This window comes from Drosophila grimshawi, unplaced genomic scaffold (assembly GCF_018153295.1).
Source record: "Drosophila grimshawi isolate 15287-2541.00 unplaced genomic scaffold, ASM1815329v1 contig_44, whole genome shotgun sequence".
Lineage (NCBI taxonomy): Eukaryota > Metazoa > Arthropoda > Insecta > Diptera > Drosophilidae > Drosophila > Drosophila grimshawi.
The window spans coordinates 4,496,084-4,524,035 of NW_025063240.1; the positions used below are offsets into that span (position 1 = coordinate 4,496,084).

The 27,952-nt window shown below is 41.2% G+C and overlaps 7 protein-coding genes and 1 long non-coding RNA gene across 13 annotated transcripts; 3 read left to right on the forward strand and 5 right to left on the reverse strand.

Annotated features, from left to right (window-relative positions):
- Positions 1-166: 166 nt before the first annotated feature.
- LOC6557721 (mRNA (2'-O-methyladenosine-N(6)-)-methyltransferase) lies at positions 167-5,928 on the reverse strand. Its single transcript, XM_001985244.3, has 5 exons — positions 5,780-5,928; positions 2,758-4,694; positions 2,485-2,610; positions 2,290-2,418; positions 167-2,220 (listed from the first exon to the last, which is right to left on the reverse strand). Exons 2-5 carry the CDS (start codon positions 4,680-4,682, stop codon positions 1,503-1,505), a joined length of 2,898 nt encoding a protein of 965 aa, XP_001985280.1. The 5' UTR covers positions 4,683-4,694; positions 5,780-5,928; the 3' UTR covers positions 167-1,502.
- Positions 4,793-5,309, forward strand: LOC116806044. The gene is made up of 2 exons (XR_004365507.2): positions 4,793-4,971; positions 5,035-5,309. It is a non-coding gene; the product is annotated as an uncharacterized LOC116806044 (long non-coding RNA).
- A 296-nt stretch (positions 5,929-6,224) lies between the features above and the next one.
- LOC6557724 (trafficking protein particle complex subunit 12) lies at positions 6,225-8,015 on the reverse strand. The gene is made up of 4 exons (XM_001985243.2): positions 7,633-8,015; positions 6,977-7,561; positions 6,739-6,914; positions 6,225-6,685 (listed from the first exon to the last, which is right to left on the reverse strand). Exons 1-4 carry the CDS (start codon positions 7,951-7,953, stop codon positions 6,304-6,306), a joined length of 1,464 nt encoding a protein of 487 aa, XP_001985279.1. The 5' UTR covers positions 7,954-8,015; the 3' UTR covers positions 6,225-6,303.
- A 119-nt stretch (positions 8,016-8,134) lies between these two features.
- LOC6557730 (F-box/WD repeat-containing protein 4) lies at positions 8,135-10,004 on the forward strand. Its single transcript, XM_001985242.3, has 3 exons — positions 8,135-8,632; positions 8,692-9,270; positions 9,333-10,004. The coding sequence occupies exons 1-3, from the start codon at positions 8,445-8,447 to the stop codon at positions 9,772-9,774; spliced, it is 1,209 nt and encodes a 402-aa protein (XP_001985278.1). The 5' UTR covers positions 8,135-8,444; the 3' UTR covers positions 9,775-10,004.
- Positions 9,987-20,097, reverse strand: LOC6557737 (pantothenate kinase 3). 5 transcript variants are annotated; one of them, XM_032738526.2, is made up of 8 exons: positions 19,470-20,057; positions 16,693-16,752; positions 15,695-15,873; positions 11,848-12,140; positions 11,654-11,779; positions 11,416-11,592; positions 11,218-11,353; positions 9,987-11,155 (listed from the first exon to the last, which is right to left on the reverse strand). In XM_032738526.2, exons 1-8 carry the CDS (start codon positions 19,510-19,512, stop codon positions 10,838-10,840), a joined length of 1,332 nt encoding a protein of 443 aa, XP_032594417.1. In that variant the 5' UTR covers positions 19,513-20,057; the 3' UTR covers positions 9,987-10,837. The 5 variants fall into 5 exon arrangements, with proteins under 5 accessions (XP_032594417.1, XP_032594410.1, XP_032594430.1 ...); XM_032738519.2 differs by lacking the exon at positions 19,470-20,057 and adding an exon at positions 17,970-18,545; XM_032738539.2 differs by lacking the exon at positions 16,693-16,752 and having other exon boundaries at positions 19,470-20,097.
- Positions 12,684-15,085, reverse strand: LOC116805603 (protein suppressor of forked-like). Its single transcript, XM_032738512.2, has one exon. It carries the CDS (start codon positions 14,998-15,000, stop codon positions 12,871-12,873), a length of 2,130 nt encoding a protein of 709 aa, XP_032594403.1. The 5' UTR covers positions 15,001-15,085; the 3' UTR covers positions 12,684-12,870.
- Positions 20,098-20,208: 111 nt separating the features above from the next.
- Positions 20,209-21,986, forward strand: LOC6557742 (charged multivesicular body protein 7). Its single transcript, XM_001985240.3, has 4 exons — positions 20,209-20,820; positions 20,882-21,098; positions 21,162-21,371; positions 21,430-21,986. The coding sequence occupies exons 1-4, from the start codon at positions 20,344-20,346 to the stop codon at positions 21,873-21,875; spliced, it is 1,350 nt and encodes a 449-aa protein (XP_001985276.2). The 5' UTR covers positions 20,209-20,343; the 3' UTR covers positions 21,876-21,986.
- Positions 21,987-22,132: 146 nt separating this feature from the next.
- Positions 22,133-27,634, reverse strand: LOC6557750 (rho-related BTB domain-containing protein 1). 2 transcript variants are annotated; one of them, XM_001985239.3, is made up of 13 exons: positions 27,284-27,634; positions 25,567-25,783; positions 25,384-25,487; positions 25,116-25,313; positions 24,520-25,053; positions 24,192-24,450; positions 24,012-24,125; positions 23,865-23,951; positions 23,706-23,789; positions 23,401-23,643; positions 23,072-23,342; positions 22,550-22,739; positions 22,133-22,484 (listed from the first exon to the last, which is right to left on the reverse strand). In XM_001985239.3, the coding sequence occupies exons 2-12, from the start codon at positions 25,753-25,755 to the stop codon at positions 22,573-22,575; spliced, it is 2,250 nt and encodes a 749-aa protein (XP_001985275.2). In that variant the 5' UTR covers positions 25,756-25,783; positions 27,284-27,634; the 3' UTR covers positions 22,133-22,484; positions 22,550-22,572. The 2 variants fall into 2 exon arrangements, with proteins under 2 accessions (XP_001985275.2, XP_032594397.1); XM_032738506.2 differs by having other exon boundaries at positions 22,550-22,718; positions 27,284-27,621.
- Between the last annotated feature and the right edge of the window lie 318 nt (positions 27,635-27,952).

The following is a 27,952-nucleotide window of genomic DNA, read 5'->3' on the forward strand; positions in this document are numbered from 1 at the left end:
TTTGAGCGGTTTGCAATTTCAGTTTAGCATTTAGGTTAAATAGTCAACGTCTAATCCATATCCATAGTTGCTACCAAAAGATAACACACACTTTACGTTACGAATATATATATATATAAATAAAAAATATATATATATATAAAATAAAACAGTTTTGATTAATTGAAAGAAACTTTAATTATGCGATTTGTTAATCTATGCGACAAAAGCGCCGGTTTTCTTTTTTGTGGTTTTATGTGAATGGGCTTTTTAAAAAAAAGGTAACGAATCGTATCGGAAATGGGTGATGGGGTGGCCGGGTGTTGTAACAGTTCAGCTTAGATGATATTGTTTTGAACTTATATATATAATTTATTTTTTATCTAAAGTTGCCAGTAATTTGTTTGCTACGTTTCTATTAAATTGGCTAAATTCCCATTAAAATTGATTAGGTCTCTTCACGATGAATTCCATTGGCAGCCCAACCGAACACAATCCACAACTGGATAGCGATTTGAGTTTAAGCATTCCAATAGAATCGATTGTGACAAATCCCATAAAAGGTATATTAGGTTCATTGTGCGGTGCGTAGTTGTTGCTTATGTTTTTCTTTTTGTTTTTTTTTTCTTTTCTTTTATTACAAATTTGGTTCTCTGCGCGATCCGTTAATAATTTTTTTTTCGACTACTTAAGTTAAATGTTTTTATCGATTTGTACATACGATAAATTAGTTTCGCTTTAAGTTATAACCCTATATTATAAGTTTATAGTCTCACAAAAGATTGTTTTGGGGCTTACTCATATATATTGTATATAAAGTTAAGGTGCAGCACGGAATGACAAATCAAAAACATTGTTTGATCCTCAGTGCATTTTGTATTTGTATATATATATGGGTTTGCTATATAATGTTTAAAGAATTTGAAAACAATTTGTTAGTTTTTATATGTTACCCTAATCAAGGATACGTGGAACCCATTCTACCCATACTTTGTATGCATATCTAAACCTTAATCTGTGTTTTCTTTTTTATTTTTCTTGTGGGTAACTTGGCCTTTATATATAGGGTAAATTGCAAAGATAAACAACAGCCAGGCCGTAGTTAAGTATCAGCTATTTATAATTGATAAAAAACATATGTACAATTATTTAAATTTTAAACTTGTAAAAATTAGTTCAAATTGTCGAGGGAATTCACAGAGAGGACAGAGCGACTTGACTCAAGTATCGAAAAGAAATTGAGTTGAAGACCGACTGAAAACTGAGCGAATACGTGTTCTAAAAACTAATTTAGAAACTTGGCAGTTTAGCACAATAAGAAAACAACTATTTTAAAAACTACTTTAGAATTACAGCTGTACTCTTAGCAATCAGCGAATACCCTCGAGATATTTCAAAACTATGCCTAACATATAAACGCTAAATGAAGGAAACAAAATAATGGTACTTAGCCCCATGGTGCACTGCTGTCAGCTTAAAGAAATAAGACAAGTGGTATACAAAACTCCCGCCCCAAATTCATTCTAAACAGCCGAATTGATGACGGCTGTGCTGTTAATGCTAGTTGTTGGTCCAAACGCCGATGCAGCAGATGTGCTCGCTGCTGTGGCCGTTATGCTAACAGCAGCCGCTGTTGCCGTCGTTCCACCATCCGGATAGCCGCCGGAGGCTGGTGCTGGCGACAGGGACATTGTGGATGAAGAGGGTGATGAGCAATCGCTCTGAACGCTCATCGTTGGTGAGGCGGCGACCAAATTGCTGCTGCTGCTCGTATTGCTGATGGTCAACGGGAATTGCGATGGTGTCCCAGTGGGCGTGTGCGGCGACAGAGGTGTCAGCACGGAAGACGTTGATGACGCCGGACTGCCGATGCTGTTCGATGTAATGGCTACGGTTACGGCGGCTGATGTGCTGCTACTACTGCCGCTGCCGATGTTGCTGCTACTATTGATACTATTTGCTATGGAAGGCGTGGCTGTTGTGGCTGATGTGGCAACAGCTGACGAGGCCGTCGATGCCACTGTTGACGATGGCGGCGATTGCTGCTGATTGGAGTTGCTGCCGCCAGCGGCAGATGCGGCAGCAACAGTGGCACGTTCACGCTCACGATCACGTTGCGGCCGGAACGCCTCACGCAGTGCCTCCACACGAATCTCGTTGGGTCCCCAGCGTGCAAAGCCGGCGCTATTCTGCAGCCAAACGACTTGAGTGCCTTGCATGCACTTGATAAGCACCTCGGATCTGTTAAAGTACATATAAATTGATAAGTTTAAATTGCTTTGGAGTTGATTATTTGATTGAATTACTCACTTCTGTAGCATATGCTGATATCCATGTCTGTATTCGTGCGCCATGCCCAGTACCACCATGGAGCGACGCTTGTACATGCTCTCATCCAGCTTGGATATGCTCTTCCACTCTGGCAGAAATACAATGAAGCTATGCAAGAAATGTACAATAAATTAGCACATATTACGATTCATTTCATTTCTGCTAGTGATTTACCTGAGCGGCTCCATGGAATCCGTGAGCAGTTTATCAATGTGTATTAAACAGGCATCCATTAGCTCCTCGCATTGCGGTGGATTCACTTGAAAGGAACCGGAAACTGGCTTAAAGTCCAGAAATGGCCTGCATAGCAGAAAATAACTGTTAGCATACGTTTAAGTAGAAGTCAGAAATTACAAATACACATTTGTTATGGGTCACATTTGCTAGTTAATAACAAAATCGATATATTGATAATTTCAGTGTTAACTTCATATAATCTTAACTCACCCTCTGGAACCAAAGTAGGCATCCGTGTCCGCAAAGGCTGAGCAATATTGTCGAAAATAGGAATTGAATGGCGACGCAAAGCATTCAAAGCTGACACCAAAATGCCGATGAAGGCACTCGAAAGCGGGCACTGGCAGCGATGCCTGGGTAAGCTCCGCCTCCTGCGACGAGTTGAGAGCATTGCCCAAAAATGTCTGATATCGCTTGAGCAGACACCAGACGCGCCCGATGAACAGATCAAATTTCTTGTCATCGAAACAATTGTGGCGATAGAGCTGCTCCAGTTTCTGCAGATAGGTGAGGTTGATGTACTGAGCATCTGGCTGATTGATCGACGCGGGCGTGTATTTGATGATCATGTGATCGCGATCCTGCAGATATTCGATGGCCGGCATTCTGGGTGAGGGCACCGCAAACTGGATTGGATAGCACCAGACCTTCTTCAGGTGCGGCGGTGGCGGTGGCGGCGTTGGCTCCGGTATCCCATGATCCTTAAGCAGCTGCAAATGGCGATCACGTATCTTTCGCGCATGCTCCGCCGACAGATGATAGATCTTCACGCATAACGTTTCCACCGAACTCTTCACGGTCTCCACCAAATGCGGTTCGCATTGGCGCTTCAGATGCGCCAAACGATCCTGGAAGTCCTCGTAGCTGGCGCCCACCGTTCGGCGCAACCATTGAAATGTATCTTCCACATTCCATTTGACCACCTTCTTGGACTCAGCCGGTGCCGAACGTGACTCAATGATCTGTTTGGCCGCCTCCGCGTAACGGGAGAGCTGTTTGCGTGCATCGCCCGTGAATTTGGGTTTGATGATCTTAATGGGTATATCGTTCATGATCTCACGATACATGGAACTGGAGATTTCGGGCAGGCAGCTGCTGGGCAGCAATGGATCGCAGCCGGTGTCGATGACCTTGCGCTCCATCAGCCAGCGATTGAAGGAGTCACGCGGCGCTTTAATGTTCTCCCGGCGCATGCACAAATCCTCATAGGTCTTGATCAGCTTCATGCAGGAGGCGGCGCGCAATGCTTCAATCTCCGGATGCGGCTGTGGCAGTAACGTTGGTGGCCGCTCAACAATCACCGCATTAGTGCACACCTCCAGATCCCAGGGGCCGGCAAGCACAAATTTTTTCATTGGTGGACCACCGCCATGCTGTTGACCCATGTGAGGTTGTTGCAGCTGCTGATGATGCGGGTGCGGATGAATGTGCATGTCATCCGAGGGCCGGCGCTTTAAATGATGATGCTGTTGTTGCTGGTGCGGCGTCATGGGCGTTGGCCCACCAACGCCACCGCCACCAGCATGGCATATGCCCAGCGGATCCGTGAGCGGATCGAAGGGACGCGCCCCAGGCATTTCCCACAGCGATTCGCCGGTTACCTTGTTCCAGTAGTACGGCCGATTCTCACGCTTCGACCAGAACTTGCGCCACCCCTGATTCACTAGCTCGGCGGTGAGCTCCTCCCCATAGCCGCCGGGTCCCAGCGTTGGTGGACCTTGCGGCGTATGCGCCATTGCCTCCAGCGTTGGCGCGGCATGATTTGATTTTGTCGGCGTCGATGGCGATGAGCAGCTGGACACCGGTGAGCTACCTGCACTCATCATATGTCCAGATCCAGTATCTGGTCCCATCGTGCTACCAGCTGCTGTTCCTGTACCTGTTGTTGTTGTTGCTGTTGTCATTGCTGTTGTTGCTGCAGCTGCCGCTGCTGCTGTTGCAGCTGCTGTTGCCGTTGTTGGCGATGGCGTCATATTGTTGGATGCACTCGCCGTTAGCTGATCCCAGGCACTTTGGGCGCTAGTGGTCGCCTGCATCATGGGATTCACTACGGTGCCGGTGGAGGAGATCACCGAACTCGGCACCTGCAGTGCTCCCAAATTGTGCATATTACTATTATTATTGTTGGCCGCCATTTGAGGAGCTCTCTGCAAAAACACGAACACAAAAACAAAAACACACACACACTTTGCCATTAATAACAGTTCTTGTTGTTTACGTTTGTCAAGAGAGAAAGGGAGCGCGCGAGCGGAAAAGAAAGAGAGCGCGCGTATGAGAGAGAGAGAGAGAGCGGCGGCGGCAGCAAGCATTGAAATACTTCGGTTCCAGCTTAACGGCAAGTAGTCGGCAAGAAACACTCAGCGAGCTAGCAACGCAAGCCGGAGAGTACGCGCAAGTGGCCGACATGGAAGGATCGTCATTAATGTGACGCATAACTGCTTACGTTCTTATACGCATATATATATAAGTATGCCATTATTATTACAGAGCAATGCACCCGCACCCCCTCCCCACCCATTCCCTTTATAACTCCCACAAGTCTGGAACTTTGCTGATGAGCGCGCATGTGTTTTATAAGCAAAAAGAGAGTGCGAGCGGGAGAGAGCACGCGAGAGAGCCGCAACGAGCAGCACCCGAACGAATGAGAAATCAAAACAAATTGCAAAAGAATAGAGATTTTCTGCCTGCCTGCTTGTGTATATGTTTTGACGAGCGTGTACCTAGCGTATGCGCACCGTACAAATAAAAATATACAAAAATTATTTGCAGTCAACTTTATTGCTGCAATGCACACACACACACACATACACTAGCACATGACGATTGCATTACTTGCCATAAACAAATGCAATGACTTCAAAAGAAAAGAAAAAAAACACTAACATTGACGAGCTTCTCTCTGGTTGCGTGTCTACGTCATGTCAGTCACAGAAATAATGGCGCGCTTTTTCCATCCAAAACACATAGACACTAATTGCAGCTAAAATAATAATTATCATACAAATTATCATTTATTTGACGTCTTGGTTGGTGCAGCGTTAGATTGTTGGCGCGCGGTGCATTGCAATTGTGGCATTTGCCGTTAATATGCTTTTTTATAAACAACATTGTGAACTGCACCGAAAATTTCTCTACACTTTCTTTTCGACCACATCAATATAAACTACGCCTTGCTGCTGCTTCTGTTTCGTATGGTCATATTTGGAATGCGTTTAAATGCCACTAAACTCACCTATTTTCAACTATCCTATTAAACAAAACACGCACAACGTGTTTTCAAACATTTATAACGTATGTACGTAATTATTGATACGATTTATTTATGTTTTACAAATAAATTCCTGAAAAACTTCTTCCAGAAGTACTTCACCAGCTAAGTGTGACCAGATCCGGCATTTGCTGTCATAAATGGTGTAAAAATAATATCGATAACTCTTTTGTAATCGAATATCGAATACTAGATTAGCAACCAATAAAAATATATATTAAAAATAATTATGTGTGTCATTTAGTTTTATATTAATTAAAATTAACAAGTGTTAAAAGTTACAAATGTTCTAAATCCCTAATTGGTCGATATGCGCCCATAGCATCAATCGATAACTAACCAGCACGCAAGCCACTTGTGGTACAAATGTACCAAAAACTGGTACACATTAATAAATACAAACTTTTGATTTTGAATTTTATTCAAATCTCAATGGATGGAGGTTATGGAATGTTTACCAACAATAATTACACATATATATTTCTTCACTAATTTGTTGCCTGCAGCTTAAGGCAAATTTCTACACTTATATTGAGATCCGGCTTAAATCTGTTTATCAAACGCAACAAATCCAACTTTTTCGCCTTGGAATTATTCGATTCCAACTCATACAAAGTTGATAAATTTACTAACAAACTTTCGTTCAATGATTTCTGCGGATTCATATTAATGGCGCGCTCATACAAATTGATGGCATCCTTCAGTTTGCCGGCATATAGCAGACAAACGCCCATATTATTCAGTATCATCGTATTGCCCGAGTCCAAATGCAACGCCTTCTGGAATATAAGATAAGCCTCTGGAAAATCATTTTTGGCCACCGCAATCAGGCCCTTGTCCACCAGATCCCGCAAATCAGCCGTCGTATTTCTGTAAAAATAGCTTATTTAATAATGAACAATCAATCTGCAAAAACTACTCACATTTCACGCAAACGACGCGAGACTGCAATTTTTTGTTCCGCTCCAAAAATATCGCCAATTTGCAGATAAATGCGACCCCAAGCGGAATACAAAGATCGTCGCTCCTCCTTGCTGAGGGAAGTACGCGTGAGTAGCATTCCACCCATTATATCATCAATCATGCTGAATTTCTTCATCTGCAAGATTAGTTATGAATTGTACAATATATATAATTTATTTCCTTTCTGATTAGACTTACCATCAGAGCACAGTTGATGATGGATTGTAAAACACGCTCAGCCCGTCGCTGCCAAAATTCAGCTGCTGTCTCATTCTTTAGCGTTTCGTAATGCGCTTTGATATCGTTGCTGATCACATGGAGTTCGGAGAGGCGATCCAGCGCCAGATGCGGTTTGCCCAGATATATGGGTAGCTCGGCCAACAGCAGACGAAACGAGAAGCACGCAATGGAGCCCTGTTTCCCTTTGTACATCTCCGGGTAAAATTCGTAGAATACATCGGGTCCATTCAGCTGGCCGAAGGGTTCAGCTTCCGCCTGCAGTAGCTCATATTCGCCCAGCTTGGCCAGCAGGGCGAGCCGTGTAAACCACAACTGCAGGGAATGCGGAGAATGCTTGGCCGGCTGACCACCTCGTCCATACCCCTGGCCATAGATGGTCAGCAGTCTGCCCGTGAGATTGACAGCGGCCCGAAAGCAGCCGGCATTGATTAGCGTCCGTATGCCACGCTCATCCTGCGTTACATCCTCGACGCCAAGGATTTTCCGCTGCTGCAATTCCGCTTCCTCCAGGTGTTGACGCACAGCAACCGCTATCGGATCAGGCTAAGATATCAGATTACTAGCTATAGCCATGATATATTCGTATATATATATATATATATATATATATTTACCAAATCGTTGGCTATGTGCAGGCCTGGCATAATTAAGTGTGTTGACTGCTTGCCCGGCTCGTTGGGAGTGGGCAGCTGCCACAAATTTCTCACATCATCGGTGACTTTTATTGGCTCTTCTGCTTCAGCAGTTTCTATGAATTCGGGCGCTTGAAAACTGCCCGTAAATGTGCTGGCCAACATATTGCTGCTGGGCTTTTCAGCTCCGCTTGTTGGCTGCGTGTCCTTGGGCTTTGATTTATTAGTTGTCAGCTCATCAAAAAAACTGGGCGGGTCGTTGGCGAAGTATTCGCTGAGTCGACCGTTTGAGTTGTTTGTCATTCCGTGTTTAATGCGCTTTTTGTTTTTTTCGTTCGCCTTTTGCACTTGCTGAACAATCGATAGGAGTGCCTATCAATTATAATACGACTATCGATTGTGCGATCACACTGATATATATCGAATCGATTGTATTTGCACCGAGGGAATTTAACAATGCCCTTTAATTGATATTATTTATTTAGTCATTTTAAGTTTTTAGATCGGTTTATTTATTAAAATTTTAATTAAACTATCATCGAATATAAAATTTCGCTATTCGATTTCGTTGACTTACTATTCTGCCGAAGGAAGAAGAAGCAATTGAGTTTTTCTTTTATGAAAAACGTGAATTTCTATCAAAACGTATTTACGAATTATTTAGGCTATTTCTGTTTAAAGAATGTTCGTAGAAGGGAAAACCACCATCTGTACACCCACTCCATGTGCATTAAAATTTAGGCACTTTCTAACAGCATCTGTTAATCCTGGTGATAACGATTTAAACGATCAAAATGAAGCTTACCGACCTAAACATTGACTGCCTTTTGCGAATTTTTAAATATTTGTCGGAATCTGAGCTTGTCATCTTGTGCCAGGCTAACAACTATATTGGCACTGTTATCGATCAAAACATCTTCTATGCCATGACAAAGGATCTGCTTCTTTGTGGACATAGGAATAGACCATGTGTCGAGAATAGGTAAGTAAACAATTGTATATATTTATATATGTATATTTAACAATTGGGTTTATTTTTAGAAATCCAACACAGCTGACCTACTTTCGGCGCTTGCAAGTGGCGCGTAATTGGCTTAAGGGTGCATATGTGGAGCGACATTATTACCACCATGCCCAGATGTTCGCCTCCAAGTTGTGCCTGGACTCTGACGCTTTGTACATAACGCATGCGAACTATTTGCGTAAATATCTTCGGGCTGGTGCCGAGGCACTGCAGCGTCGCTACGACGAGGAGATCAGCACACCCACCATATCCGATATCTCAGATTTCGTCAAGAAGCACGACACCATTTTCGCGGGTCGAGTCTGTGGCACATGCTTTGTGAGCGATGCGGATGGCATCACGGAGCAGCCCATGCATCGTGCCAGGGAATATCTGTATTGCGTTGACTTTGTGGACGACGTCTTTGTGACCAGCACAGACACTTGCTGCAAGCTATGGAAACGCTCTAAGGAGTTTGGACTGACACACTTTGATCTGTTCATGCAGCTACAGCATTCGTTCAAATCAACGAAACTCAGCGCCGATTCCCAGTGGCTCTACGGCGGTCTATATACGGACAAAGGACGCAGAGCATTGCGTGCCATTCATGTGGAGAGGTAAGGCAACTGTGCAAGATTGCTTAAGCTTGTTATTCTATTCTGGATTCTCTTTGGAACAGTGGGGAGGAGTTGGTTTTTAACTCGAACAGCATTTCCATATACGACCTCAAAATAAAAGATGATCATGTTCTATTCACTGCCAACTTCGATACCACATTCCGCATGTTCGATCGGCGCACGGATCGTGATGTCTCAATTTGGGAGGATCCTTTCGACTCGTCTATCTACTGTCTGGAGTACGATGGCCTCTACGGAGTGCTGTGCGGCACAAAGCATCACAATCGAGTTAATCTGTACGACATTCGCGTGCCCAGGAAATACATACAATTGTATTTTCCGGGACGCACACGTCAATCCTACAGGGGCTCGCCCGTTTATAGCCTTGCCTGCGACAGTCAGTATATGTTTATCGCAACTGATCACAATTTACGTGTGTTCGACTTCACAACCAGCTACAGCGTCCAAAGGGATTACAGCAATTTCTATGAACTCCAAAGATAAAACAAATTTGTAATGAATAATTTGCGTGCATGCAACAAAGATTAAGGATGTTGATAATTAGATTGCCAATATTGATCATTAAATGAGTTGTTAATTCAATTTGTTAGCATTTGATTTTACATATGCATTAAACTTCTTCATTCAAATATTGAGCTTTATTTATAAATTACTTTATGACCAGCAATTAAATATCTGTTCTTATACCCAGCTGATTAAGATAATAGATTTATTTGCATTTGACATGCGGCTGTTTTAAATCCAATCAAAATAGTTTCGATGTACAAATTGAATTGACCATCTTATTGAAATAGTCGACAAGGTAAAATCTTACAATAATAGACCACAAAACTTATGCTAAACAAACAAAGAAGCCGTAGGAGTGCCACCGAAAACATACATTTGTCCCAAAAGGTAAAAACTTATAGATGTAAAAGTGCATATATTATAATGCGCATATGTATTTTAACTATTTGTATTTCATGCAGTTATTTATGTGTATTGTGTGTGTGCAATATTTGAATTCTAACCGAATAGCTACGGAAAGTAGGATATATATTCTCTGAACATCTGAACTATTTCATATGTAATTTATATAGTTTAAGAGAGTACAAATTACAATCGCACAGTCGAACGGCCAATTAAAGTATTAGTAATACTTTTTTATATCTATACATGTGCTTACATTATTGGAAAACAACAAAATTGAATAGGAATCCAATAATAACAACTGTAACGTGCTGACATTTGGCATCAAGTTGTGTGTTGCAATTAAGTAACAATTATTTAGCATACATTGAAGCCTTAATTTTGTTGCGTTTTAACAGGCACTTAATCCATTTTTCTTCTTTTTTTAAATGTTTTTTTTTTGTTGTTTAATTCCATACATTTACAATTTGTGCATCCTCTACATGTGTAAACTTAATCCAAGAAAAAAATGTAATGCAAATTATCGCGGAAATGCACCCGAATACATCTATTATCATTCCATATTTTGGCTTCGTCCGGTTCCCGATGCATTACGTATATGATACAGTTGATTTACTGAAGCGTATGATGTAAACGACTATCTGGTTGTAGGATTTGTGTTATCATTTGGCTTGTCCGCTTCGGCTGGACATTCGTCTGTGGACGGCTCCGCTGCAGAGTGTATTTGGGAGTGAGTGAGTGTATCTGTGTCTGGCTGTTGTGGATGATCGATGCCCTCGTTGAGAGCGGCAGCCAGTTCGCCATTGAACTGAAGCAGGCAGCCCAAGGCGCCAAAGTAACCTTCATGCTCCAGGAACAAACCCTTCATAGTGCCATTTGACCAGAACTCCATGGCGTATGCAAGCAATTTCATCGAAATGGGATTCACTCGCAGAAAGTTGCCCACAAAGACGACCTAAACATGAAATATAAACGATTAAGTTCGATTACAATTAAATTAAATTCATAACTTCTTACCCTATCGATCTTTTCATTCAATGCGCACATTCGCGCTATTGAGCCAATATTGTTGGTGATTGTGACAAGCGTGGCATTGGCCAGATCCTCTCTGGACACCGAATGGCGTTTGTCGTTTATATGCATCTGACCGAAGCTTAAAACAAAATGCAAAAAACATATAACTAAATGTATGATATAAGTGAGAGTTGTTTCTACCTGGACGCCACTAAGTCACCGGGCAAGCTGAACCGATTGTAGTCACCACCATAGATGTCCTTGACCAGTTTGTCCACTTTGCGATTGTCACCCTTGGTGGCCAATTGAATGGCCTCCTCGAACGTTGTGCAGCCGGTGAGAAGGCAACACAAACCCAGGAATGTCCCACCGCCCAAGCTATAAGCAAACATGAGCTCTACGTGGTCACATAAAACAGTTATGTACAGATCGATATTACCTGGTGCCCGAAATGCGTTTATAGTTGTCCGGTCCGTATACAGCCAGAATGGATACACCTGAACCAACATTCACCAGTATAAAGGGAAACGGCTGCGAAAAGTTAAAGGCACGCTTCTCGCTCTTCCTGCAAGTTACAAAAAAGGGGAAATTTAATTCAACATAGTTCAGAGAGCAATATCCTTACTGACTTACATAATCTCTCGCGCATTCTCATAGTAGTAGCATTCCGTAAAATTGTGCATATCGGCAAAGAGTATGCCCTTGATGAGCGTGTCCAGCTCATCGAACTTGGCCAGCTTCATATTCACCTGATCACGGAAATCCTTCTCGAATTTGAACGCACCACCGCCGGTGGCACACACAGTGGTCACCAGCTCCGCCATTCCCTTCTGCTTGGCCAGCGATAGAAAGTTGCCCATGTCTGTTGTCTGGAAGCGTATAAAATGTAGAGATCCTCTTCGCTTTCTGATCTCAACATTATCCATCTGCAAAACAAAAAAAGACGCATTCATTTTGATTTAACGGCTGAATATAGTTGTGATTATTTACAACAAATTTAGCACAGCTGTTAGCTATTAGCACATTTATGTAAATAGTAAGTCGGACTTCACAGACTTGGTAACAATTTAAACATCATTAACATGTAAATAGAACTTCGCCCGAGGTTTTACTAGACTTTACTGGTTTGCTTAAAAATGCACTTGCCAAATAGACTTACATTATTTTATTACACAACAATAAATTGCATACTCAAAGTTTATAGACAAGTTCTAGTTCCCAAAGTGCAAAAGTAATTGGCGAGGCAAATATGCCATTAACCATTTAAAATAAAAAGCGTGTTCGGGAAAAGGCAACACCCGGAAGTCAAAAGTCAATGAATGCTCTATGTAAACTTATCGTCAACGTCTCGCATACGATTTGAGTACCGCATAGTGATGTGCACTTGGCCTTTATACAGCCAACTCAAACTAAGAAGTGGTTAATGTGTGCTTTTGAATATTGTAATTTCTCTCATAATAGAATATTATTAATATTTAAACTTGGGTTCATTCCAAAAAGCAACTATCTTAGTATCTAAATATTTATACAACTGGTTTCATTTATTTATTAATTATTGGGCACGGCATGCATATTTATGAACTGATCTATGCTCCATTGTTGCTATTATATTTATACAATATTTTTTGCGCTTTTGGGCAGTTTGCTTATGCAAAACTATTTGCATGTGGCAAATCTCTTGAGTTGTCGCAGCCGATAGACATCGTTTGGGGGTGGCGCCGTTGGCTGCAGTTCATCATCGCTGTCATCGCCGGTGGGCAGCAGACGACGCTCTCGCACTGCCGTATTTGTGCAGGTGTCCACAATCCAGTGCACTGATTGGGCAAAGTCGAAAATCTTTGGCGTCAGATCGTTGTCGCCATTCGGCTGGGGTGCCGACTCCGGCAGATTGAGACGCATGAAGATGTCGAAGAGCAGCTCTACGCTGACAAATGGTCCGCGATAGCAGTTTGGCGGCGGCAGGGCTGCGCAAAGTGCGGCCAAGCCGGGTGGCTGAGGAAAGATGCCGTACACCAGCGGATGGTCGCCGGACATGGCAAGGGTGCACGGCTTGAATGGTATCATCTGTGTGAAATCCGGTCGAGCCAACGACTGTGTCGCATCCCCCTTATCCTTGGCATCGCCGTCGACAGGGCTCGCATAGCCAATGGACTTGAGCACGATGCCGTTGCAGGGATACATGTCGAGGAACTTGTAGCGTTCCACCAGCAGTGCCGTCTCCTTGCCCTTGTACTCATTAAGACGTCCAAAGACTGCATTCCGTCGGCGCTGCACTTTCAGGATGCTAGACAGATCACCGATGTTGGACTCAAAGTCAAGGAAGCGATTCCATATCTCCACGCTCCTTGGCGGTGTTAGGCAGCCGGAGCTGAGGACGCGCTCGAAGAGCATGCGTGTGTTGTTGTCCTCATTTAAATGTGATAGATAATCAATATAGCATAGGACGTAATCGGGATTGTCGCCGTAACGCTCGAGGCCCATCTCAAAGATGCGGAACGCAATCTCCTTGTCCTTGGAACAGTAGTACTCCATTAGAGCGGCCGTTACAAAGATGTGGTAGCTGGAGCGTACATCCTTGCGTGCCTGCTTGAAAATGGCACGCGCCGACTTGATGCCCTTGGTGCGACGGATGAACTTCATGTACTGGACGTAGACCAGGGTGGGATCAATGTCCGGCTGTGCGAGCAATTTGTTGTAGATGCTGTGCACCTTGTCGTACTTGAGACGACCCTCCTCGAAGTCCGCATAGACGAAATGCAGCAACGCATTCCGATACAGTACACCATTGATAGAGCGCTCCAATATGTTGGCGCATTCATTGGCAAAGATTTTCGCCGCCAGCAGATCGCCCTTCTCGGCGAGAGCGCCGGCACTTGTCTCCAGAAATTTGGATGCCTGATGCCACACGGCCGGATGATGGGTGAGAACCAGCAGGCATTGCTCGATGGCGAACATGACGCGATGCGTGACCAGTGCCGTATCCTCGGTGCGCAATGGATTCGATTTCTCATAGGCAATGAAACGCTTCCACAGCTCAATCTGTTTGGTCTCCGCTTTGGCCAGCGTTGGCGGCACAGCGGGCAGATTGCAATTGAGGCCCTTTGTGAGATGCGTCAATTCCTTGGCGACGCGACGTGCATTCATATGATCCTTGGAACGCTCCAAACTGACCTTTTCCGCATCGAGGGGATTGATGTTCTGCTCGAAGGCAATATAATCCTTCCACAGAAGCTCAATGCCGACAATGGGTGTGACAATCACCTTTTGGTAGACACGCCGAATGTCGTTAATCTTTTGATTCACCGCATAGTTGCCAATGGCCTCAACGCCGTGCAAGAAATGGATGTAGTCCTGCCAAATGTTCAACGAGTGCAAATCCATGCCAATCCTTTTAAGGGCGAAATCATACACCTGAGACATCTTCTCCTTGTGCATGCTGAGGCCGGCTTTGGTATCTCGCAGATAGGTCAGGTACAGTTTCCACAGATCAATGTTGAGTATTTTGACCAGGCAACGCTGGAAGAGTTTCTCGACCCGCTCATAGAAACCGCTTCGCATTTCCATCTCAATGTAGACCGTCCAGTAGCGTGCCGTCGTGGGAAACACATTCACCAAGGACTCGTACAGAGTGCGCACCTCGTTAACGGGACGCGTTTGTGCCTCGCGCAACATCAGTGACCACGACTCCATGTCGTAGGGACGCTGCTCGACAATTTGTTGGGCATGCACCAATCGCTTGATACCCCATTCGACGTCAATCTTAATTAGATACCTTGCCGATGTCATTGCGCTCTTTATGGGATTAGATTGTGGCTGAGTACTTTTCTCAGGTGAACATGCACAACAACAACAGATAACAATTCAATTCTTAATATCTTTGTCAAAAGACATTTATCCAAACTGTCTTTCAAATAAATATAAACTGTCAAAGTTTTATACTTAATCATATTGCTATCGATTGCAATACGATCTTTCGATTTGGTTTGACGTAAGTGAGGTGAATTCTTTAAAAAAATCATTGATTGAAATCAAAGTGAATCTAACAGATTACAAATGTAATAAGCGGAAATAAAATAGACGATCACGAGAATGTCTGCTACGTTCGCTCAGATCTACAGGTCGCTACATTAATGCATTAGGTAGTGCAAAATCTAACTATCGAATCATATTCGACCTGAATATGATCTTTCACTGAGTGTGCTGGATGCGCACAACGTAAATCACGCCCGATGTCATTACTTAGAAGATAATAATACAAGATAATGATTGAAAAAAAAAAAAAAATATATATATATATATATATATATTCATTTCATTCAAATACATATACATATATAGTCATTTAAAATGAAACAAACGACGCCAGGCGAAACAAATCAAATCGGTTACAGATTTCTGTTTGATTTCTGTTTGAGCTTATATAGTAAATCATCAATATGAATATCATTTAATAAATGTACATTATTAAATCGAGGCTCACCTGCAAGTGCGTGTCGCGATGTCCGGTCTTGCCATATGCCGAATTTTTGGTTAGATATCGTCGGATATTACGTAATATCCCCGCCTCGCAATCCTGCTCATCGGGCGTTATATCCTTTGGCTCGAAGTATACCAATTTCGTAAGTGTTCCGCCGATATCCATGCCAAACCATGGCATCGCTGTAATAATTGAAAGTGCGCATCATATAATTGGTCAACTGAATAATATACGTTTTACATTATGGAAAAGCTATAGAGCATACTGTGTACCCACATCTACAAATCGAACGGTAATGACATAATCCCAGTGGCGAAAACCACTTTCTATTCACTAACACATATATGGGTGCAGCATTGCGTGGCTGCATTCTAATTTACATTCTGATATTTCTATTGTTCTTGAATTTTGAAAGTCGAAATTGTTGTGTCAAAATTTAAGCAAACAAACCATTTTGGTAAGTACGAATTCTATTGAAAACTGAAATTGACAAGCAAAAATAATTAAATTCAGAGTACAGATAATCTACTAGCAGATACTGATGTGAATACCATCCCTACAAGTAATGTTATATTATATTATCAGTCTTCCAGGTGGTAAAGATTAAAGACCCTTCTACACCTAACAATGAAATTGCGTCTTTGAGCACATTCACTCTTTTGTGTGTTAATCTAATCTATGAACTCTGTTAAGAACTAAACAAGAATGAATAGTTATCTCCTAAATGTCGAAAATTACGCTTCTAGGAATACTACAATCGTAACTAAGGTTAAATTTTGACCGATTATTCGTATTATCCTCAACCGATGATTTCCTTGGGATCTACTGTATTTACTGTCAGTTCCATTAAAATAATGAATAAGTCTTATTGCTGTTGAGTGTTTTTCTTTTTCAATACAGATTCTTAGTTAAATAACATATGCTAACATGATTTTATTCGCCCGATATATTGAGTGTATATAGTATTTGCGACTATATATATATATGGCACGAGCACGTACCACTTTTAATAATCAGATCAAAGATCGATAAGAAGTCCAGTGTTTCAGTCATTGTATTAGCTAATATTCACCAATATTCGCGATTGTAATGGATGGTTGGTTGTTTAGTGCATAGAAATGAGAAGCGGAAACATTTTGTTTAATTTCGACGGGTAGGCGCACAACACGTTATTTGTTATAGTTATTAGCTTCGACGGCGAACTGTAAGATTATATATATTCCGTATAAATGCATGCGGGCCAAAATCGAACTGCTAACAACATGTGCAAGAGAGCGAAAGAGAGAGAGAGGGAGCAAGAGAAAAAAGAGAGCGGTAGCGATAACAATGTCGGCTGCTTATCTAGCCTTAGACTCCGCTTTATCGCCAGCGAACAAATTTCTTAAATGACCGCTGGCCTCCCAATTGGTTACACTAAAGCATTGGCTGGCAAGTCATAAAAATAAACACACTAATATCTAATCAGAAAAAACGAACACTTACAAATACGCTCTAAAAACCAGTTACAAATGACTCAATTCATTCATTCATCTCTCAACATGTTTAAATTACAAACAGTCGCAAAATAAACAGTTTACCGTTTATTATTGCTTGACGAGATCAATGAATCTTCCTTTTATTTTTATCTATCACCTTTGCCCATGTTTTGATGCACAAAATTGTTCCGAACTTTTGACCAGGCAAATAGCGGATATGAGGCCAATCGGAAATGGATTTTGATTATTATTAATATTTATTAAGAGGATGTGGATTGGAGTGTGAGTGTGATAACTTATACAAATGAAAACTTGGTACACTTATCGAAAAACGTAGTTATCGTCGTCGTTTGATGGTACACAACATATTTTCGTCAAGTACCATTTGCTTTTAATCACGTAGACGTAGAGAGAGAGAGAGAGAGAGAGAGAGACTGCTTTAATTTCTCCATTATCATCTAGACGATTGCAAGGTTGCCACATTGCGAAAATTTGTGGCACATAAATTGAATACCAATTGAGTTGTTTCGATGAATTCTTTCCAGTCAATTCTGTTACTTTACTTACAGTTGAATATGGACTTTAATTATGATTTAGATTTTGTTATCTTTGGTAGACAAATAAAACATTCTGCATTTCACTCCTGATTTGAAAGTTATTTTCGTTGATTTAGTTATCTGCTGTTGTTCTTATCACTTTTTGGTACAAGCACAATTGTACTTTGTTATAGATCAGATCAGATTCAGCTTAATGGTTCGTGTTCTATATAAAATTTTTCCACTTTGAATGGATGGCCTACTTACACATCAAATCATCACTATTCGGAATGTGTTTGGCGGGATCCATCAGATGGGATTGATTATTGCACGATTCATTTGGCCAATTTTCACCGTTCGTGGTTGATCGTATCAGATTGCTGTCATTGATATTGTTGTGGTTGTTGCTGATGCTGTTACTGGAGGTATTGTTGACGGATTTGTTTCTTTTACCGACCCCAATTGCGGCACGCCACGAAGCGCGCCATGAATTTCGTTTAGCCGAGATCATTTGGGTATTCGCTGAATTGGTGTGTGGTTGGGTTGTTGGCGTTGCTGCTATTTTTTTGTCGTTATGTAATTTGAATATTTTCAAGTTAAACGAATATTTGGAGTCGCGCGCGGGCACTTTCATTTTAAAGCTATTTGAATACCTTAATAAATTAGCAGCCTTTGTTAGCAGTTATTCTCGCACCTGTCGCTGTAATAACTACTACTTATGTATTTGTGTATTTACATTGCAACTTGTTATGCTTATAAGTGATCTGAAAACGATCAGACTTATTGTTGTTGTTTCGAGTAGAAGAAAACACGAAACGCGTCGGGAATGGAATGGATCGCAATCCGTTTGAACGACCGATCGAAGGCGTGAAACGTGTTTGAATGAAATTTCATTGTCACTTCGTTAAAAAAAACGGTGCGGCAACGCCGACAGCAGCAGCAGCAGCCGCAGCAACAGCAGCAGCAGCTACAACAGCCGAGCTGGCGTCGACGTCACAATCGTCGCGCTTGCACTAATGTATGAGCACACATACATACACGCACACGTCGATATATATATATATATACAGACACAAGTCCGTGTTAAATTTGTACACACATGCATAAGTATATTAATGAGGAGACATCGAAAAGCAAAAGCCGAACTTGAGCATTGCGAAAGCAAATGTCTCAAATAAAAACAACAACAACAAAACAAACGACCAAAGGTGAACTTTAATGCGACTTTAAAACAAACGAGCAACACCCTTGACACAAGCTTGAGTTAACCAAACTCGACAACGTATAACTAAGCAAAATTGATTTAGTTGGTAAATAAGACAGCATCCAAGTGCTTGCTTGCGGCTCTGATTGCCCTTCAAGCTATTATTATTATTTCCAAGCCAAGCGCATATTGTTGCTTTCCCTGCTCACACACATACATACAATCAAACACACAAATATAGTGCATACATTTGTCCGTTCGTGTTCGTATAAAATCATGTTCCAAATGTACTTTGTATACAATGTGGAGGGGGAGAGCGAACGAGTGAATGGGCGAAATGAGACAAAAGAAAAAGCACAAATCAAAAACAGAAAAAGTGGCGCTTGAAACAGAAACAGAAAAGTCAAAATAAGCTTTCAAGATTGTAGTGTACCTAATAAATATAGGACACATCGAAATAGAAAACGATCACGTCGAAGCTTTGATACTCTTCTCTATTGTATACAAACAACACTATTTGGATTTTAGCTATTCCAAACATGAAATGAAGATTACAAACTTACCTCTGCCCAGCTGATGGCAAAATACAATTTCATCATCTTGCATGTTGAAGTTGAGGCACTAAAAACCACAGCTGCTTGCGATTCACTAACAGTTAAATACCGGCAAACGGCGCGGTTTATGTTGTTTATCCTCCTGATAACAAGTTAAGCCACTGAAAACGTGAGTCAGCCACAGAAAGCAGCAGTTGTCGATTGATTGTTGTTGTGATAGAGTGGAATCGAAGTGGAATTTGGAGGAAGTTTAATGGAATTGGGGACCTCTTCTCTCTCTCTGCACCTTAGTTCCTTACACCTGTGTGTAAGATGACTCCCTATTTTTGGTAGAGTGTCGGGAGAGAACGTTCCGCTTTTTCGGTTGGCATTGGCATTGGGAACACAGAATCACAGAAATGTGTTTTTGTTTTGTTTACAATCTGTTTTGCCGCCTGAAATTTGATAACTTGATGGTGTTAATGGCAAATCGACATCTGAATTCGATAACTGTTGTATTCTGATTGGTAAACTTCGCACTTTGCAATTGAAACTTTACAACAATTACGAAAAATATCTAAATCTAGTGGCCTTGCTCGTCGTCTTCTTCTTTACATTAAATCAAAACAGCTGTTTGCTTTGTTTTCTGGACCAGACTAGAGATGAGACCATTAAGCACATCGATTAGTATTCTAGTCCGTGATATAAATACCAAATGTACTATCGATTAATGCTCATAGGTCGCTTTATATCGATATTTGTTTGCCTAATAATGCAAAATAACAACGCATAACATAAACAAAAACAAAATGAAAGAAAGAATTGAAGTATAAAAAGGACAGGTGCTTATTCAAATCAAATTTTCTTGGTATATGCTATTTGCAATACGAACAATTGTGAAATAATGAGTACAACAAATGATAAAATGAATGCAAATAATGAAATCAGGAAATTTAAGTTTCCACCAAATTGGAAGGATAACACCAAGATAAAATTGCTATTCGCAAGCTTTCATCCGCGGCATTTGAATGAAGAAACATACGACTCAAAGATGTATTTCTGGATGGATCTGATTAAACAATATTGCACATTTATGGGCAAAGCGAACATCAGTTTGCGAGAACTGCAATTGCAGTTCAAGCGGGGCGAGCAAATTCCCGCATGCCTGGACGCGGTACTGACCCAAATGGAGCAACAAAAAATGATACGCCTGCGCACTGAATACGAAGAAGATCCAATGAACAGCTGGAGGGGTTGGCTGGTCAACAGTTTTGTGAAGCGCCCTTTGTCGCGCAGCTGGCTCAAACTCAAACATAGCATTTTTACACCAGATGCCGGAGTTGATTCTCTTGTTGAATGGATTCACCTGGAGGTCTTACAGGTAATCTATCAGTTCAATCGTTTCTCCTGAATAATAATCACATTCTGTCTATTCCAAACAGAGCATATGCCATGAAATGGAAGAGAAGGTATTGCTGAAAAATCGTGGAAAATTGCTGCACTTTGAAGCCTTTATGTCGCTGTGTGAAGCATGTGAAATGCACATCCATGTTGACTTCTTGGATTTGTGCCTTCTATTTCATGCGGCACGCAAGCAAGTCGCCTTAGAGGTTATGATTGAAAGGCAAATGCGGCGCATTCACCTCATCAAAATCCCAGGCATGTATCTTAATTATCTCAGTTCACACAACTTTTAGGGTAATCGATTTGTTCCGTTTTCAGCTAATGAGAATGACAGTCTAATTATTACGGAAGCAGATCATGCGATGCATGACCTGGAGATGACACAGGCTAATCTGCTGAAACAACTGGAGGGCATTGAAGAGGATATCAAGAGCAACGAGAATAAGGCGCTCCAATATGTTAAAGAAAACAAACGGCAATTGGCCAAAACATACCTGCGAAAAAAGCGTTTGCTGGAAAAAAATCATGGTACAAGACAGGACACAGACTATTTCCTTATTATATTTTAATAATTATATTTAAACAGAGAGACGTAGTATTGCGCTGCACAACATAGAAACATTGTTGTCAAATGTGGATGAAGCACAGCACAGTGGTGTCGTCCTAGACGCTTACAAAACTGGCACAAAGATGTTGCAGAAGGTTCTTAACAATTCGGGTCTCAAGTACGACAACGTCGATGAAGTACTGGCGGACGTGCGCGAGACCATGGATCAGCATCGGGAAATTCAAGATGTTATGTCGAATAGCACTGCCGACGTAGCCACCAACGATGAGGAAGAGCTAGAAATAGAGCTACACAAACTGATGGGCGGCAAAGAAACGACAAAACCAATGAATGTTGTTACAAACAATAACAATAAGCCAGAGCTTGTTATAGAGGATAAAGATTTGATTGCCATGCTAAATGATCTGGATGTTGAAGATGGCACAATCTCTCAGTCTAGCCATAAAACATTAGAGTCGGTGTAAAAGCAATTGGATTACATATATATTTTTGAAAGTGTTTTTGTTTTTAATAAATGGTACATGTTCTAGTTTTCTATGATTTATATATATTTTTTTAAATTTATAATTGCTTTACTCTATTTAATTTTGTACAAAATGCGTCCTTAGGTCATATTTGGTTGCTTAATATCTATGGCTAGACAAATGTTTCCCTAAATTGGAATTTAAAATTTAAATACATAAGTATAAGTATACACATGATTTTGCTTAACATACAGTTCATTAATTATTTCTGCATTTAAAGTGCGCACAAATAGTACATAAATGTTACATACATACAGCTTATACAAACTATGTACATACTAAGTATGTAAAAAATAGATGTATGTATGTATATATTGCACTAAGGTTAGGCATATTTGAAGCAAATCAGAAAAGCAATTTAATGAATGCTAATGTGTCCCTGGGCAGACCTCCTCCGCTATGTGAGATGTGAGAAACAGCAGACGCCACCAAACCAAACGTTTGCCACACGGGGATCGTTATGTGTGGATTTGGAAAAGTATCAGAATACTTAAAATTGTACAGATGAAGCAAATCAGGACGGGCAGAATCACAATAAACCGTAGTGACCTGAGAAGCAGTTAATTATATTATTCCATAAGAACATTGATATGATTGCTTTATGGATTACCCACCTGCCATGCCCTAGGGCTGGGTGTCAGAGATTCAGATCGATTTCAGCCTCCAGATCGATGTGGTTCATTGAGTTGGCCGTGCTATTGAATATTTGATTCTCGGCCGTTGTGCCGCTGCTCTCACCATTAGGATTGCTGGCGTTGACGACATCGCTCCGCTTTGATTTACCTAGCAGCCAGCAAGAGAACACTTTGTCGAAATATTGCATGTTAATAACTGTGATGATGGTTTCGATCGTGTGGTGCATGTGACCGATATATATACAACAAATATAATCGGGTATATAACAAATACAAACCGCCAGCCAAGCACCCAAAACACTAAATTTATCGAGCGCTTTCCTTTTCTTATCTCTGGAACATATTCCAAATGGCAATAATTGAAAGAATGCTAACAATTAGTAGGACTCTGGAACATATGTCGGGTCATCAAGTGGCAGGGCTCGCCGATGTCGAGTAATGATTGCTAGTCTGGTGTATACATGTGGCATGTGTGAATGATGTGATGATGATGACACTTACCTCCCGTGAAGCATAGGCAACCCTCGTCATCGCTCGGGAAATCGCGACGTGCGCTCTTCAACTTCAGCTCCTTGTTTAGCTCATTCATGCAGCGCTGATAGTAGTCGTAGTCCTTTAAATACCAAACCGGTGGCCAGCGATGCTCGCGCAAATACTCTTGATTATCCTGATGCAGTGCTTTCAAGCCCTTGAGTGAAAACTTACAGATAACATTGTAATTGACGCACAGATACGACATACACCACTCGGCCAGCTGATGGGCATTGTGCAACTGTTGAAAATGTATTGTTAGCACTTATTACATATGTTGCATATAAGAACAAACGGACCTTGACGGTTTCCAGCAACGTTAGACAATGATCCACCGTTTCATTGGTTTCGTTTTGTGAAATTATTGTGAGATCTTCAATAACGCGACACTCAATCAGATTGATTAGACGCGGCAGGCACAAACGGTTGGCCAATTCCAGCAAATTGAGGCATTTAACCGCTGAGATGGGCGGAATTTGATCAGTGTACAAATAGCACAGCAGCTTATGGAATGTATAAATGGTAACGCCGGGGAAAACAATCTGTAAAATACTCATTGAATCTTATTTTTCATTAATGAGGTTATAATTTTGAACTGTCTTACCACATTGGAGTGTGCCTCACGAAAATCGCCCAAAAGCATGGCGCGCATCACATCACAGCGACCAACCAGAACAGCCCGATGTGCCTTTAATATTTCAATAATAATAATATGTATAATTTTCTATGCCTTATTTTAAAGAAATTGAATTCAAATCATTACCTTCATCAGACCATCGTCCAGCTCAAAGGTTACATCGCTGAAGCAACCGTCTCCAATGCAATGCCTTTCCATGCTCTCTTTTATGCGCTGTAAAAAGTTTAATTATACATTTGAGCTGCATAAGCTGATTGTCAATTAGCAACTTACAAGACAAATGTGGGGATTTGGTTCATCACTGGGACTGTCCATGACGCTTTGTGGCCTAGAAAGTAACGTGGTTAATTGCGGCAGTTCTAAAAAGTCGGCAGCTTCTCGTATTTCCTGAGTGCACAATATACAATATAAATTAGCTCATGACAATTACAAGTGATTGTAAGCAAAATTTACCTGCAGATTACTGCATTCCTTGTCAATGGTGCCAGTGTAAATGAATCTGAGGCATTGATGAAGTGCCTGGGGTGAGATAAGTTTGCTTAGCGTAACGATTGTTTGAATAGCGCTGACGCCGCGTTGATTTTCCATCTGGACCAAACGCAAACTCTGCAGTACCGGATGATGTAGCTCTTTGTGTAAATCAGTGGAACGCTTTGACTCCACCAGTGGCAAAGCTTGATAGCTGGATCGTCGCTTTAGATGTTCCCACATACTGTTATCAATTATAAAATAGTTAAGAGAGGTAGGTAATGATCGGGGGTTATTTTAATTGAACTTTTACCGTTGTGTGCGTGATTCGTAGCGTATGAGATATTCTGTGTCGTCATTGAAATCGGCTATGGTCGCCTCGCCAAACGTTGAACTGACCATGCTCGACTCACTGCTGCTGCGGCCACCCATGTCACTGAGTTCAGTGTTCAGGATGCGCTGAAAAATGTTGGATGCGGCGGCAAGCATAAATCTGTGTACCGCAAACTTGGTTCCGCCAACGACCAAAATCAGATCGGCGTAGGCTTGTGAGAGGAACATATTGTAAATATCCTGACGATAGTGCCCAACAACAACGGTAACCTCGGGTGGTGGCGGCTTCGGTGGCCGGAATGGTGCCTGTAGCAACGGCTTCTGCACCTTTTTCAGGTTCGTCATCCAGAAGCGCTGCTGTCGGCGAGCAATGAGCGACGATCGAATGGCATTCTCAAACACCTCATTGACGCCAAAGTATGTGAAGACACTGGTCTCGTAGTAGCTAACGCCCAGCTCCTTGGCAACGGCACGCGCCTCATCCGGCATGACCAGGTCGCTCTTCAGCGCAGCTCTGCAAATTAAAATTACTCTTGGTCAGTTTAAGCAAATGTATGCGGCTTAAGTGAACCATACCGTACAAATGTGCCCTTTTCACCAAAGTAGGATAAATAGTTCTCATCGCGGTACATGTATCGCAAGTCATTTTTGCAGCCGACGAGCACGACGGGCACATCGGGACAGAAGCGACGGATCTCCGGATACCACATTGCTTTGCAATTGCGCAGCGAGATCGGGCTCGCAATGGAGAAGCACAACAGAACGACATCAGATCTACGCAAAGGAAAAGTATCATTAAGTTATATTTCGAGTAACAAACAAAATAGAATATTGAATAATTTACCTGCCGTAGGCAAAGCGACGATCCTTGTCGTGATCCCCGAATGTGTCCCACAAACGCAACGAAACATTGACCCCATCGACCACTTCCCAAGAGCGCTCCAGGACCTGCAATGCAAAATCAAGGCACAATCTATGTGTAAAAATCGAGGAATTGTATTTGCTGTCGAATGTTTTTGTCACTTGCGTCTTTGTAAATACGATACTGATCGATCGCCCACACGGTAGGCACGTGTGTGGACAGCAGTTGCGACAGTGACACATGCTTGTTGCAAGCCCTAGCGCAAATCAGTCGCGTCTTTCCCACGGCAGTGTCACCAACAAGGACGCACTTGACCAACTCCTGATGTGGCTGCTCGTTATCCATTTTCGGCATGCAACTCCAGCACTGTGCAAGGGGAAATCTGCGAAATTTATGAATAAATGATTAATAATTACTCAGGTATGGTTTAAATATATAATTTATTTATGACCATTAAATTACTTAGCCTTCACCAATCTGTAACTAAAAGACTATTTTATTGCTTATAAATATACAAATATATTTTATTAGTTGCACTTGAATGTTCGTATGCACAAGTTACAATATTGCGTTGGCTACTGCCTCAAGACGACACTGAGCAATGAAAGTAAAAGGAAAACAAGTCAATGAGCCACCAGCAACAAAGCAACAAAGAGAAAAACAACCCCGTTGCGTTGTTAAAAAAATAACACGAGAGCGAAGCATTTTTAGAGTCTAATTGAGCTCAATTGAAACAGAAATAAAAATATCTTCAATCAAATCTCGAGCGAAATTCGCACTTAAAATACCCTGTTGTGTTTTAAGGGTACAAATAGGGTGCTTTTAGTTGGTACGCAGAATATGAATATCCTGAATAGAATATCCTTACGATTTCGCTTTGTTGAATCAATTATTAATAAGCTTGATTAGAAAATTGCTTTGCTAAACATCTAAATTAAAAAAATTTTATTTGATTTAGCTACACATGTTATCTCAAGAACAAACAACAATTTTCATATGGCCCAACCAATAAATAAATAAATCAATTTCATTGTACGAACAAAAAAATATAGCGAGGGTATTTAAAAATCAGTTTTTCTCTTAGTTTCTTTGTATGTTGAACGTTCAGTTTTATTTTGCATGCATTTGAGACGCACTACAGATTTATTCATTTTCATATATAGTTTCATCCATATATAGTATAAGCTAACTGTAAACATAAATGTCTGCTTATTGTGATTTCATCTGCGCTTTTCACTTTCCCTTTCTCTTGCTATTACAAGCTTACATGCATGTTTGTCTCTGTGTGTGTGTTTGCATTTACATCTGTATTAATTGTTAATACTCTTTTTTCTCTTTCTCAAAACCTCAATGCACCCATAACTGCATAGCTGTATATGCATATGTGTGTGTGTGTGTCTGCTAATGTAAGTGCAGTAAATTAAACAGGCCGCAATAATATTAATGACCGTTCCTGCGAAGGAACGACCGGCACCTCAGATGTGGATGTCCCATTAGTAAGCTTATTGATTTTCTCATTCCATGAGAAATGCGGTGCGGCCGCCGCCTACAGGCCACCGTGCCTCAGACTTAGGTCGAACCAATAACAGCGTCAGCGATATTTTCGAATAAAAGAATCGAGCTCTTATGCAGAGGCAGAGGCAAACACTATATTTTGCGACACGAAATCGTTTTAAATTCTTATAATAAATTCTCGTCATTTTTATATTATAACCTTTACCTTAAAGCACATTCAATTTGTAAACTCTACTGCCAAAATTGTTTTTCATATTTATTGCGTTCACATATTTATGTTTACTTAATTTTCAATTAGCATTAATTATGATTGCTGCCTTTGTATGTTTTTCTTATTTGTATAAGAATAAGGAATTAAATTATGTACCTTTACAGTTGCCTCTTTATTTGTGTTTTGCGTGCTATGCACTCTCTATCCCACTCTCTGTATGTTCTTTATTTGCGTGTTGCACTTATCACACACGCACACTCACACTCACTTACTGGCGAAATTTACAACAATTTGCAATTTATATTTGCACCATTGCAAATACGATTCAATACACGAGCTGCGACACTTCACATTTCTCAACGCTGCGACTGAAATCTATCCGATTTTATTATGTTAAAACTTTGAGCACCACATTGAATAGTGCATAGGATTATTATTTGTTAAATAATAAAATGCAGTTACAACTGTTACAATAATCGTGCACTACAGTCGATATGCTTCTGTCGATAAGTGAATCTGACAGTGTTGAACATGTTGAAAACATAAACCGAGTGGCGTTGCCACACCTATTAACATTGGAAGTGGAAATACAAAGGCCAAGACTGAAATTAATATTTTCTGAACCTGTCATAGATGTGTTGATTTTATTGTTAATTTCTGTATTCAAATTTATAATATATATTTTAATTTATTTTTTTACGACACTAAGTGTGTAAATGCTACATTTAGTTTTAATTTAAACCAAGCACAACCAGAATATTCGCAAAAGTATCGCATAAGCTATCATAAAAAGGTGACAGCCCTACAACATATGTTTTGATATTG